Raw genomic sequence first — 14,584 nt, forward strand, 5'->3', positions numbered from 1 at the left:
GGACTGTGTGAGTGTAGTCAAAAGTTAGGGTGCAGACTACTTTATGTACTAGAGTAATTGGTCCAGCAGCTCAGTTGATAGCGTTCATGCCTGAGTCAGAAGGCTGAGGGTTGCAATGCGATTCCAGGACTTGAGCACATAACCTAGGCTCAGCACTGAGGAAGTGCTGCATTGTCAGAGGTGCCATCCTTGAGATAAGATAGCTGGCGGTCCAGGTGGATGTTACAGATCAGAGAAAGCAGGGAGTTACCTGTCGCCCTGGGCAACATCCCTCTCTCAGCCAATACCAACAGAGATACATCATCTACTCAATCACCACATTGGCACCTGTGGGATCTTACTCTGCACAAAACAGCTGCTGAATTTGTCGACACTGCAATCGTCTCCACTCAAACAAAAATGTCGTTCATTATGTGGAACATTTTGGTATGTTGGAGAAGCATGTTCCGATGCTGTATAAACACATCTTTCTTCCTTACTACAGACCAATGTACGGGGCTACTTGTGTGACCAAGATATAGTTGTTGCAGTGCGATGCACAGACCCACACACACACTCAAAGTTTAAGATGCAGTTTGGGGCTAAATCTTATTAAGACTGTCAAGTCCCCTATGTTGGTGACAACCTTCACACTGACCTTTCACTCCTCACACTGACCTTTCACCCCTCACACTGACTCTCGCCCTCACACTGACTCTCGCCCTCACACTGACCTTTCACCCCTCACACTGACCTTTCACCCCTCACACTGACCTTTCACTCCTCACACTGACCTTTCACCCCTCACACTGACCCTTGCCCTCACACTGACCCTTCACCCCTCACACTGACCTTTCACCCCTCACAGTGACCTTTCACCCCTCACACTGACCTTTCACCCCTCACACTGACCAGCTGGTGTTTGATATGTCAAGGCTGGGGAAACCCTCAAACCCTCTGACTCAACCCTGCCTAATGTGGTCTGCCTGGCACTCTGAGATCATCATACAAAGGTCATTGTTGGAACTTGGCTGGTGGAAAATAAAAGGTGAAGCCCCTCCTTTCCGATTCATCAATGGCACATTTACTGCCTTCTCAACATACTCATCAATCCTTTCCATCTCACTTATATCACTTACCCTATCACCGTGTGACACTCTCATGCTATCACCAGGTTTCCCTGTTATTCTGTCTCAGTGTTCTCCCTGTATTGCATAGAATGGACAGCACAGAAACAGGCCATTCGGCCCAACAGGTCCGTGCAGTGTTGATGTTCCACACCAGCCTCCTCCCACTCCTCCTTATCTCACCCCATCACCATAACCTTCTATTCCTTTCTCCCTCATGTGTTTATCCAGCTTCCCCTCAAATTCATCAATCCTACTCGCTTCAACCACTCCCTGTGATGGCGAGTCCCACATTCTCATCTCCCTCTGGGTAAAGAAGTTTCTCATGAAATCCCCATTGGATTTATTAATGACTCCCTTATATTTATGGCCCGCAAGTGAAAACATCTTCTCTACGTCGACCCTATCGAAACCTTTCAGAATCTTAAAGACCTTGATCAGGTCACCCCCTCGGCCTTCCCTTTTCTAGAGCACGAGCCCCAGTCTACTCAATCGTTCCTGATCGGTATAAACTGTTAGATCTGGTACCATTCTAATAAATCTTTTTTGCACCTCCTCCAGTGCCTTTTTATATCATATAGAGACCATAAGAGTGGTCTAAATAAGGTTCCTACAAGTTTAACATAACTTCTCTGCTTTTCAATTCTATCCCTCTAGACATGAATCCAGTGCTTTGTTTTGTTTTAACGGCCTTATTAACGTGTGTCGCTACTTGTAGTGATCTGTGTGTCTGTAGCCCAGATCGCTCTGTCCCTCGAATCCATTTACACACCGCTTGGGGGCGGAAACAGCAGGGCTTACCACCCCCTCCCCGGCCCCCGAGAGGAAGTGGAGTGCAAAACTCGCCTGGAGGCGGGTCTCGGTCGCTAACAAACATGAATCTTCCCGCGCTTGGCGGAGAAGTGTCGTAGCGCTGGCAGGAACACAGGGACCCCCTCCGCCTTCCATTAAAGGGGAGGGCACACTGCGGGCACTGCATGAAGGGAGAAGGGGTCAGCGTTAGACCACCGGGGAGCGAGGTGGGGGATGGCAGCAGCCTAGCACAGAAATGGAGTGGCGATTTGACGACGGGAAGGCCGCGACGAGTAATTCGGCCATTTTGTAAGTTTTCAGCCCCGCACCTCCTCTTTAATTTCCATCCCACGAGTGGCCGCACAGGGGGCCCCACCAAATTTTCACGCCAGGGCAAAAACGGGTCGCTGCGCATGGTGATGACATCATCGCCGGCACATCAGCGCGGGGCACTAGCGGTTAGCACCCCCGCTAATCTCCCGCCAAATTTAGCGGCGAGAAGTCGTTAGAGCCCCGTGGGAAAACAACCCAAATTTTTCCCCTTATTTTCCAAGAAATGGACGGCAAAATGTACCACTTCACACTTATTCATATTGGTCATATACCAACTACACACATATTCTGTAAAGTTACTAATGCCTTCCTCTAATTCTGTCACGCAATCACTGGGCACTGTTACCCCACTACTATCTCTCTGTTACCCTATCCCTCCCTCTGTTACCCTATCCCTCCCTCTGTTACCCTATCCCTCCCTCTGTTACCCTATCACTCCCTCTGTTACCCTAATGCCCCCTCTGTTACCCTCTCGCTCCCTCTGTTACCCTATCCCACCTTCTGTTACTCTATCCCTCCCTCTGTTACCCTATCCCTCCCTCTATTACTCTATCCCTCCCTCTGTTACCCTATCCCTCGCTCTGTTACCCTATCCCTCGCTCTGTTACCCTATCCCTCGCTCTGTTACCCTATTCCTCCCTCTGTTACCCTATCCCTCCCTCTGTTACCCTATCCCTCCCTCTGTTACCCTATCCCTCCCTCTATTACCCTATCCCTCCCTCTGTTACTCTATCCGTCCCTCTGTTACCCTATCCCTCCCTCTGTTACCCTATCCCTCCCTCTGTTACCCTATCCCTCCCTCTATTACCCTATCGCCCCCTGTATTACTTGATCCCTCGCTCTGTTACCCTATCCCTCCCTCTGTTGCCCCATCACTGAATCGCACATTAGAGCTGGAATTATATTCACAGCTGTGCCTGATGTCCTTGATTCACTGCCGGAAGAAGGACCTCTCGGTTGTCTTTCACTTTATTCTTTTTTGCCTTTGCACCTGCTGGGTTACAGCTCCGTAGGCACGGGCATTAAATGGTCAATATAAGAGGCTGAGGCTAGACAGTGAGAGCGGGCAGGTTATTGAACAGCGGAGCCTCTTGCAGTCTAAGGCAATGCATCGTCCACACACTCACCGTCCCCAGCAGCAAGCCCCAGCAGCCAATCACGAGCAGGAACCCACGGCTCATTGCCCTCCCGCTAACCCAGGGGTACTGAGGCGCATTGTGCCACCAAACATTCAGCCCAATCGCTTCCCAGCGAACTCAACACAAAGTGGGTCCTTCTGTTCTGCTTGGCTTGTCATTGCACTGCACAGTGGGGTTCGTTTTACCTTCGATCGGTGGTGAAGTATGGGCGATATCGAAGAGGACATCTTTTTACACACCTGACTTTCCCCTTCTGTCGACTTAACACAACAAAGTTAATCGGTTAACAAATCGGGCGGGGCGTGTGGTGGATGCCCACTTTGATATCGGCCCAAAATTATCATTAACGCCCCCCCCCCCGCTCCCCCGCCCTCGGTGGTGTTTGTGATATATTCTATGACATCACTAACAACACACGACACAACATGGCTCCGATGCAGAAAAACTCTGTCATTATGTGGCTTTGTCACGTGACCCGTTGTTGTATTTACATCAGTAGTTGCATCACCACGGCAGTCCACTAGGTGGAGCTCTGTTGCAGCTTTATTCCCCACTGGGCCCTTCGGGTGGGGAATGGGGAGACGGAGCTCACCCCTGGGGTGCACAATGCCCAGCTCGTGTTCATTCACTTTAGATAACAGGTTGGTCAAGCTCGGGAACAATCTGAGCTGACGACGCTCAGAACTGCTGGTGTCGCAGAGAAGCATCATTGGCCATTGAGGCTGACGGACGAATTCATTCAAACTCTGCTGAATGAACGATGGTCAGAATACCAGCTCATGATTGGATGGCACACGTTAGCTCCTAGCAGACTGGGTCTGTCAATGAATCAAAGATCAAATCGTGTCTGACTGTTTTATATGATGTTATGCACTTGTATATGTGTGTGTGTGCGTGTGTAGATATTAATAACCAAAGTGATCGGCTTGTGTCTCTATCCCGCTTGCTCCATAGTATTCGTCTGTCCCGGGACGTTGCGGAAGGTCTTCGAGCCGACCAATGTCTTCGAGTCGGAGCACGAGGCGGGCGCGTGGTGCAAGGACCCACTGCAGGCCGGCGATCGCATCTACTACATGCCGTGGATCCCGTACCGCACCGACACGCTGACCGAGTACGGCTCGTGGGAGGACTACACCGCCGGCCGGCCCACCACCTCCTACCGCCTGCCCCATCGCGTGGACGGCACCGGCTTTGTGGTGTACGACGGCGCCGTCTTCTACAACAAGGAGCGCACGCGCAACGTGGTCAAGTTCGACCTGCGCACCCGCATCAAGAGCGGCGAGGCCATCATCGGCGGCGCCAACTACCACGACACCTCGCCCTACCGCTGGGGGGGCAAGACCGACATCGACCTGGCCGTGGACGAGAACGGCCTCTGGGCCATCTACGCCACCGAGCAGAACAACGGCAAGCTGGTGGTCAGCCAGCTCAACCCCTACACCCTGCGCTTCGAGGGCACCTGGGAGACGGTGTACGACAAGCGCTCAGCCTCCAATGCCTTCATGGTGTGCGGCGTGCTCTATGCTGTGCGCTCCGTCTCCAAGGAGGACGACAGCGAGGTGGTCGGCAACGCCATCGACTTCGCCTTCAACACCAACCTCAATCGGGAGGAGCCGGTGTCCATCGCCTTCCCCAACCCCTACCAGTACGTCTCGTCGGTGGACTACAACCCCCGCGACAACCAGCTCTACGTCTGGAACAACCACTTCGTGCTGAGGTACTCGCTGGAGTTCGGACCCCCCGACCCGACCACAGGTAGGACCCCTGCTCCTCACCCTCCAACTCCCCACACCCCGCGGGGCTCCCCGACCTCTGGGCAGAGTCGGTTAAGGGCAGAGTAGCGCTGTGGCTTACGTTACTGGACTGGCAATCCAGAGGTCGGGACTTGTGACCCAGAGATCCGTAGTTCGAATCCCACCACGGCAGCTGGGGAATTTAAAATTCAATTCGTTAAATTAATTTGGAATAAAAAAAAACTGGTATCAGTAACGGTGACCATGAAACTTGTCGTTAAAAACCCATCTGATTCACGAAGGAAATCGGTTGTCCTTCTGGTCTGGCCGAAATGTGACTCCAGACCCACAGCAATGTGTTTGGCTATAACTGCCCTCTAGGAAGCCGTTCAGTTGTATCGAACCACTACATAGAAGTGGGAGTCTCTTCACCACACGCACTGCAGCGGTTCAAGAAGGCGGCTCACCACCAGCCTCTCACGGGGCAATTATGGATGGGCAATGTGTGGTTGACTCTTAACTGCCCTCTGAAATGGCCGAGAAAGCCATTCAGCTAAGGGCAGTTAGAGATGGGCAATAAATGCTGGCTTTGCCACCAATACCCACATCCTGTGAATGCATTTTTTTTTAAAGATTCTACATTGCAGCATCAAGTTGGGGAGTTTGGGATAAGGTCATCAGTTACATTCGGTCTGGTCTGATGGGGGCCTTGCAATGTAACCTTTCATCCCCTGAAATCTATTTATAGATTCGCTTTTTTTTCCCTGTTGATTGCACCGTGTAGATTTTCAAACGGGAGATGAAAGGGCAATTGCAGACATGGAATCCATCACTGTTTACAGGACATCCCTGAAATTAGTCATTATTTACCGTGGAGGCCTACACGGTGAGCCATCGGGGAGTTTCATTTTACATAAGAACATAAGAAATAGGAGCAGGAGTAGGCCATACTGCCCTTCGAGCCTGCTCCGCCATTTAATACGATCATGGCTGATCTGATCATGGACTCAGGTCCATTTCCCCGCCCGTTCCCCATAACCCCTTATCCCCTTATCGGTTAAGAAACTGTCAATTTCTGTCTTAAATTTATTCAATGTCCCAGCTTCCACAGCTCTCTGAGGCAACGAATTCCACAGATTTACAACCCTCTGAGAGAAGAAATTCCTCCTCATCTCTGTTTTAAATGGGCGGCCCCTTATTCTAAGATCGTGCCCTCTAGTTCTAGTCTCCCCCTTCAGTGGAAACATCCTCTCTGCATCCACCTTGTCAAGCCCCCTCATAATCTTATACATTTCAATAAGATCACCTCTCATTCTTCTGAATTCCAATGAGTAGTGGCCCAACCGACTCAACCTTTCCTCATAAGTCAACCCCCTCATCTCCGGAATCAGCCGAGTGAACCTTCTCTGAACTGCTCCCAAAGCAAGTATATCCTTTCTTAAATATGGAAACCAAAACTGCACACAGTATTCCAGGTGTGGCCTCACCAATACCCTGTATAACTGTAGCAAGACTTCCCTGCTTTTATACTCCATCCCCTTTAATTTATTCATTCCTGGGATGTGGGCGTCGCTGGCAAGGCCGGCATTTATTGCCCATCTCTAATTGCCCCTTGAGAAGGTGGTGGTGAGCTGCCTTCTTGAACCGTTGCAGTCCGTGTGGTGAAGGTGTTCCCACAGTGCTGTTATGGAGGAAGTTCCATGATTTTGAACCAGTGATGATAAAGGAACAGTGATATAGTTCCAAGTCAAAATAATATGTGACTTGGAGGGGAATTTGGCTGATATTCCCATGCGCCTGTTACCCTTGTCCTTCTACGTGGTAGAGGTTGTGGGTTTGGGTTGGGTCTAGGACACTGCTCTGAGGAACTCCTGCAGTGACGTCCTGGGGTTGAGATGATTGACCTCCAACCACCACGCCCATCCTCCTTTGTGCCGGGTATGACTCCAGCCAGTGGAGAGTTTTCCCCCTGATTCCCATTGACTTCAGTTTTACTCAGGCTCCTTGATGTCACACTCGGCCAAATGCTGCCTTGATGTCAAGGGCAGTCACTCTCACCTCACCTCTGGAATTCAGCTCTTTTGTCCGTGTTTGGACCAAGGCTATAATGAGGTCTGGAGCCGAGTGATCCTGGCAGAATACAAACTGAGCATCGGTGAGCAGGTTATTGGTGAGTAAGTGCCGCTTGATAGCACTGTCGACCACACCTTCCAGCACTTTGCTGATGATTACTGATGGGGCGGTAATTGGCAATAATTGTTTTCCTATCAAAATTGCTTTTTTTATGTTGGTTTTAATTAATATTGTTTAATTTGGCACAAGATGTTAGAGAGGAGGATTTTCAAGGTCGACTGGGCTGGGTGTGCCTTTGTCATGTCCTCGGTCGATGTCGGTTGGTCCGTCCAGTTTTATTCTTATTGTACTTTTTTGTAGCGGTTGATACAGCTGAGTGTCTCGCTGGGCCATTTCAGAGGGTAGTTAAGAGTCAACTACATTGCTGTGGGTCTGGAGTTACATATAGGCCCAGACCAGGTAAGGGCGGCAGATTTCCTTCCCTGAAGGACATTAGTTCTTACGACAATCTTCATGGTCACCATTGGCGGAAACAACAACAACTTGTATTTATATAGCGCCTTTAATGCAGTGAAACGTCCCAAGGCGTGTTATGAGATTAAAAATTTGACACTGAGCCACATAAGTAGAAATTAGTGCAGGTGAAGTATGTTTTAAGGAGGAAAGAGAGGTAGAGAGGCAGAGAGAGTTCCAGAGCTTGGGGCCCAGGCAACAGAACACACGGCCACCAATGGCTGGGCGATTATAATCGGGAATGCACAAGAGGCCAGAAGTTGAGGAGCACAGTCATCTCAGGGAGGTTGTGGGGCTGGAGGAGATTACAGAGGTAGGGAGGGGCGAGGGATTTGTAAACAAGGATGAGAATTTTGAAATCGAGGCGTTGCTTAACCAGGAGCCAATGTAGGTCAGCGAGCACAGGGGGTGATGGGTGAGCGGGACTTGGTGCAAGTTAGGACATGGGCAGCCAAGTTTTGGATCACCTTGAAGTTTACACCAATGTTACTGATACCAGCTTTTTATTTAATTCACTGAATTCGAATTCACAAAGTGCCACGGTGGGATTTCAACTCGGGTCTCCCAGATTATCAGTCCGGCTTTCTGGTTGTCTAGTACTAGCAATGTAACTACTTAGCGATTATACCTGGGGTGTTAGCACAGCTGCGATGATACAGCGGGGCGTTATTGTACATAGTGAAACTGTGGATTCTTGTACTGATCATGTGATGCTGGTGTTACACCTCGAGACTGAAACTCTACATTGTTATTATACCTGCTCAGTGAATCAGCGGGGCCTTTTCTCGCGCACATAGTAACTATGGTGGCCCGTTCTGTTAGTACATGAATCAGCAGGTAGTTGTTTTCTCTCAACAGACCCTCCTTCTCCCCTCCCTCCTCTTTGGTGAATGGAGGCAGGAACCCCCCCCATAAGCCCACTTAAGCGTTGCTGAATTCATTCCCTCAGCCCTTTCCTGACCCACTGTTTCCCTATCACAGAGCAGGAACCACGCCCTTCCCCCTTACCATGCCCCTGCATTGGAGGGAGCAGCGTGCGGTGGCCCGGCCCAGCCCGGTCCGGAAATCCGCAAGACCATCAGCAGGCCGGGAGGGAACAGCGGGCGCGGTATACCACTGCAGGGAGCAGCGTGTGCTGCTGCAGGAGGGCGACGGCTGCGAGGCCAGGTCGCTGACTGCAGTGCGGGCAGGCACAGCAGGAGGGGCGAAGGAGTGGCAAGCGTCCATAGAAGGACATGATCGGGGCCTGGGAGAAACGTGAGTTCGGGGTCCAGAAGAGGCGAGGGCCCAGGGGCAGCACGGGCCCAGCCCACACTGCGATATGTGTGGATGCTCGGTCTGTGCAGCAGAGCTGGTCTTCAGTCGCCTTGGTTAACCCTTGCCACTGGACCAAGACCTAGCTCTGTCAAGCCCGTGTGGTGGCTGGTGTGCAACGGTCACCTCACGTTAAAAAAATCCACGCACAGGCATCTTCCACCCTTCAACATGTAGTTCGGGATCTGGAATATTAGGTCCTTCATTGAAACACCTGCAAACTTTTTGGCGTGGAAGCAAGTCATCCTCGCTTCGAGGGACCGCCTATGATGGTGATGATGATGCACCTGCAATAAAGAGCGAAGACTCGCGTTCAACAGCAGTCCCACCTCTGTGGTGTCAACCGTGGCTCAGTAGCACTCTCGCCCCTGAGTCAAAAGGCCGTAGGCTCCTGCAATGTATGCACCTGTGAGGATGCTCACACGTTTGTGGTGTGTTCAGCCCGACTGCCGGCCTCTCTTCCGCGGTTACATTCGAGCCAGGGTGTCCCTGGAGATGGAACACGCGGTGTCCACCGGTACGCTCGCAGCCTTCCGCGAGAGGTGGGCGCCGGAGGGACTGGAGTGCATCGTCACCCCCCGGCAACCAAATTTTAATTTGAGCGATTATTGTTTAAAAAGATTTATTGGTTAATTTGTCGGTTTTCGTGCCCTTTAATCAGGGGGGGGGGCACTTGATTATTGTTTTACAAAAATAGTTGTGGAGCTGTTGAGTTGTGAGTGGCTTAACCAGTCACGTGGTGTTCACAAGATTCAATAAAACCCCAGCCAGTTGGGTTCGGGGGATCCACGATGGGGCAGGTGGTTGTGAGCCTGGTGGATGAACTGGTAATGTGCAGTGTGATTGTTAAACCTTTGCTAATAAACCAACTAGTTCTTAAGAGCAATGTGTTGCTATGAATTCTTAAGCAAAGAACCCATGAAGCAAATACATTACAGTTCACTCCAGAGTCTTGAGCCCAAAATCTAGGCTGACACTCCCAGTGCAGTGCTAAGGGAGCGCTGCACTGTCGGAGGTGCTGTCTTTCAGATGAGACGTTAAACATCTGCCCTCGAATTAATGAGAGATTGATTGCTGTCGTTCGGCAACAGCTCCCTTATCGTTGTATCTTGCGACAACCGGGATGGCAGAAGGTGAACTTAGATGGTGCTGGGTCCTTTTACATCAATTGCTAATTGCAATGTATTTGCTTCATGAGTTCTTGCTTAAGAATTCATAGCAACACATTTGCTATTCAGAAATAGTTTGTTTATTAGCAAAGGTTTAACAATCACACTACTCATTACTAGTTCATCCATCAGGCTCACAACCACCTGCCTCATCGTGGGCCCCCCAAACCCAACTGGCTGGGGTTTTATTGAGTCTTGTGAACATCACGTGACTGGCTAAGACACTCCCAACTCAACAGCTCTGCAACTATTTTTGTAGACAAAAATAAACAAGTGCCCCATGATTAAAAGGGGTGGGGGGCACTAAAATCGACAACTTAAACAAATTAAACTTTAGACATTAAAATCAAATTAAAATTTGGTTCCTGGGGATGATGATGCACTCCAGTCCCTCCGGCGCCCACCTCTCGCGGAAGGCCGCGAGCGTACCGGTGGACACCGCATGCTCCATCTCCAGGGCCACCCTGGCTCGGATGTAACCGCGGAAGAGAGGCAGGCAGTCGGGCTGAACGACCCCCTCGACCGCCCGCTGCCTGGACCGGCTGATGGCCCCCTTGGCCGTGCCCGGGAGCAGTCCTGCGAGGAGGCCTTCCGACCTGCTCTCTCCCCTCCGCACAGGGTGCCCAAAGATCAGGAGCGTGGGACTGAAGTGCAACCAGAATTTGAGGAGCAGCCCCTTTAAATAATGGAAACATGTGAGCATCTTCACTGGTACATACATTACACTAATGTGAGCCCATCCCAAACTCCGGAAGATGTTGATCTTGAGCACAGGGAGCAAGTTGCATATGCCCAGAATCAGCGAGTGGAGGCTGGCTTTGAGATATTTCAGGAGACGGTGCCTGTGAACATCTTAGTGATGTTATCCCACTCTCCAAGCAACCAGGTTTGAGTGATATTGATTTGGCTGGCCGTGATGTGTCTGACGTTTGGAAAGGTCAGTTCCCACAGCTAGCTTAAGAAACACGTCATATTTCCCAAGGATAAGCCGCATTGTGAAGAAGCCAAAGGCTTTATTCACCGGATCCATCGGAGCGATGAAACTCCACTCGGACTGCCAGCCCATCGAGTGCCATCTGTCCATTCCGCGACAATGAGAAAAACTCCTTTCGTCCCTTTGTCCCTGGGATTTGCAAGGCTGGCATTTATTGTCCATCCCGAGTTGCCCTGCGGAGGTGGGTGGTGAACCATCTCCTTGAGCCGCTGCAGTCCGTGCGGTGACATCAGGGGAATTGCACTGAAAAACAGCACAGGCGAGCAGAAACTCCAGATCATAGAGTGCAAGAGCAAGGAGGTTATTATGCTCAATCTTTGTAAACCACTGCTTCGGCCTCAGCTGGAGTATTGTGGCCAATTCTGGGCACCGCACTTTCGGGAGGATATCAAGGCCTTGGAGAGGGTGCAGAGGGCATTGACCAGAATGGTCCCAGGGATGAGGGGCTTCAGTAACGGGGAGAGACTGGAGAAGCTGGGATTGTTCTCCTTAGAGCAGAGAAGGTTGCTGGGAGTTTTAATAGAGGTGTTCAGAATCGAGGAGGGTTTTAATCGAGTGAATGAGGAGAAACGGCACGAGAGTCGGTAACTAGAGGGCACAGAGTTAAGATAATTGGCAAAAAAGGTCAGAGGGGAGATGAGGAGAACTTTTCTTGCACAGCGAGTTGTTGTGATCTGGAATGCGCTGCCTGAAGGGGCGGTGGGAACAGATTCAATCGTGACTTTCAAAGGAGAATTGGAGAAATACTTAATGGGGAAACATTTTCAGGGCTGTGAGGAAAGAGCGGGGGAGAGGGACTAATTGGATCAATCTTTCAAAGAGCCGGCACAGGCAGGATGGGCCGAATGGCCTCCTTCTGTGCTGTAAGATTCAATGGTGCTAGCACAGTAGTGTTACACTGGGAATTCCAGGATATTAACATTCATTCATAGGCAGTCCCTCAAACTCGAGGAAGACTTGCTTCCACTCCAAAAGTGAGTTCTCAGGTGACTGAAGAGTCCAATACGGGAATTACAGTCTCTGTCACAGGTGGGACAGACAGTGGTTGAGGAGTCTGGTTTGCCGCACGCTCCTTCCAACGCCTGTGTTTGGTTTCTGCACGCTCTCGGCGACGAGACTCGAGATGCTCAGCGCCCTCCCGAATGCACTTCCTCCACTTCGGGCGGTCTTTGGCCAGGGACTCCCAGGTGTCAGTGGGAATGTTGCATTTTATCAAGGAGGCTTTGAGGGTGTCCTTGAAACATTTCCTCTGCCCACCTGGGGCTCGCTTGCCGTGTAGGAGTTCCAAGTAGAGCGCTTGCTTTGGGAGCCTCGTGTCGGGCATGCGGACAATGTGGCCCACCCAACGGAGCTGGTCGAGTGTGGTCAGTGCTTCGATGCTGGCCTGAGAGCAGACTGCACATCCGAAAAATGGCACCTCCGACAGTGCAGCACTCCCTCAGCACTGCACTGGGAGTGTCAGCCTAGATTTCTGTGCTCAAGTTCCTGGAGCGGGACTTGAACCCACAACCTTCTGACTCAGAGGCGAGAGCGCTGCCCACTGAGCCACGGCTGACACTTGGGTAGGTGGACGTGATGGTTCACAGTTTATTGCTGCTGTTATCCTTCTTGATGGGAGAGGTTCCAGGTTTGGGAGGTGCTATCTCAGTAACCTTGACGAGTTGCTGCAGAGAATCCTGGCGATTGTACACACTGCAGCCACGGCGCACCACCGGTGGAGGGAGTGGATATTGAGTCCAGTAGCAGAGCCACCGATTTAAGCGTATTGCTTTGTCCTGGATGGCATTGATGTTCTTGCCTGTTGTTGCGGATGCACCCATCCAGGTAAGTAGAGAGTATTCCATCACACTCCTGACTCCGAGCTTTGTAAATGATGGAGAAGCTTTGAAGGGTCAGGAGGGGAGCCAGTCCTCGCAGAGTACCCAGCCTCCGACCTGCCCTTGTAGTCATGGTGTTGATATGGCTGGTCCACTTTAGTTCTGGTCAATGGTGAGCCCAAAGATGTTGATGGTAGGAGTCTCAGTAATGGAGGAGACAGGATCACTGGGAGCCTGCCAGCAAATGGAAGGCTCCCATTGTGGTCCAGAGAGGTAAAGGTTTGTGCAAATGTCAGGGAGCTCCATAGCGAGGGTTCAAGATCTCACGCCCTCTACACGCCAGTCCGATGCTTAAGTCCCACTCCAGGATCTGAGCACAGAAGTAAGCTGGTCCTTTCAGTGCAGTACTGCGGGAGTGCTGCACTATCGGAAGGGCCGTCTTTCGGATAAGGCTTTAAAGAGAAAAAGAAAGACTTGCATTTATATAGCGCCTTTCACCAGACGTCTCAAAGCGCTTTACAGCCAATGAAGTGCTTTTTGGAGTGTAGCCACTGTTGTAATGTGGGAAACGCGACAGCCAATATGCACACAGCAAGCTCCCACAAACAGCAATGTGATAACGACCAGATAATGTGGTTTTTTTTTTATGTTGATTGAGGGATATTATTGGTCAGGACACCGGGGAGAACTCCCCTGCTCCTCTTCGAAGTAGTGGCCATGGGACCTGAGAGGGCAGACGGGGCCTCGGTTGAATATCACATCCGACAGACGGCACCTCCGACAGTGCAGCACTCCCTCGGCACTGCACTGGGAATGTCAGCCTAGATTTAACAGAGTCGGCTTAAAAAGATTCAATAGCAATAATCAAAAAAGGGCAGGGTTGGGATCCGGGTGTCCTGGCCGACATTAATCCCTCAAACAACTCCAACAAAACCAACTGACTGATCATTTGGCTTATTGCTGGATTTCGCGTTATTCTGAGTTAATCGGAGCGCTTCCCAGATGTCCCCAAGGAGATTTCAGATACGTGCTCCAGAAATTATCCTGGTTCTCTTCCTCCAGGCATAACTGAACATAACAGGTCTGGGACACCACTGGGACATTGCTGGTCTCCCCCCATAACTATAGTCAGCTCAACCCCCCAGAGACATGGTGTGAACAGCCACTGTCACACCGATTCTCTCACAGATTCTAACTCCACGAACCTGTCCAGGCTGACACACCCAGTGCAGTGCTGAGGAAGTGCTGCACTGTCGGAGGTGCCGCCTTTCGGATGAGACGTTAAACCGAGGCCCCGTCTGCTCTCCCAGGTGGATGTAAGAGATTCCGTGGCACTATTTTGAAGAAGTGCACACGTTCTCCTGGAACCAATTTTTACCCCTCAACCAACATCACTAAAAACAGATGATTTGGTCATCATCCCATCGCTGTTTGTGGGACCTTGCTGTGTGCAAGTTGGCTGCCGCGTTTCCTACATCACAACAATGACTACTCTTCTAAAGTAGTTAATCAGCTGTAAAGCGCTTTGGGACGTCCTGAGGTTGCGATAGGCGCTGAATAAATATGGGTTATTTATCTTTTCCTGCGACTGGGCACCCCAT

At 50.9% G+C, this 14,584-nt stretch overlaps 1 protein-coding gene across 1 annotated transcript in view; it reads left to right on the forward strand.

The window, feature by feature from the left end:
• Window positions 1-14,584, forward strand: part of LOC139237849 (adhesion G protein-coupled receptor L1-like) — a 454,570-nt gene that overhangs the window by 171,061 nt on the left and 268,925 nt on the right. The window contains exon 6 of the mRNA XM_070867073.1: window positions 4,325-5,125. Within this exon, the coding sequence (XP_070723174.1) occupies window positions 4,325-5,125 (801 nt within the window). The remainder of the gene's footprint in view (window positions 1-4,324; window positions 5,126-14,584) is intronic.

The sequence above is a fragment of the Pristiophorus japonicus genome, chromosome 24 (genome assembly GCF_044704955.1).
Source record: "Pristiophorus japonicus isolate sPriJap1 chromosome 24, sPriJap1.hap1, whole genome shotgun sequence".
In the NCBI taxonomy this organism is placed as follows: Eukaryota; Metazoa; Chordata; class Chondrichthyes; family Pristiophoridae; genus Pristiophorus; species Pristiophorus japonicus.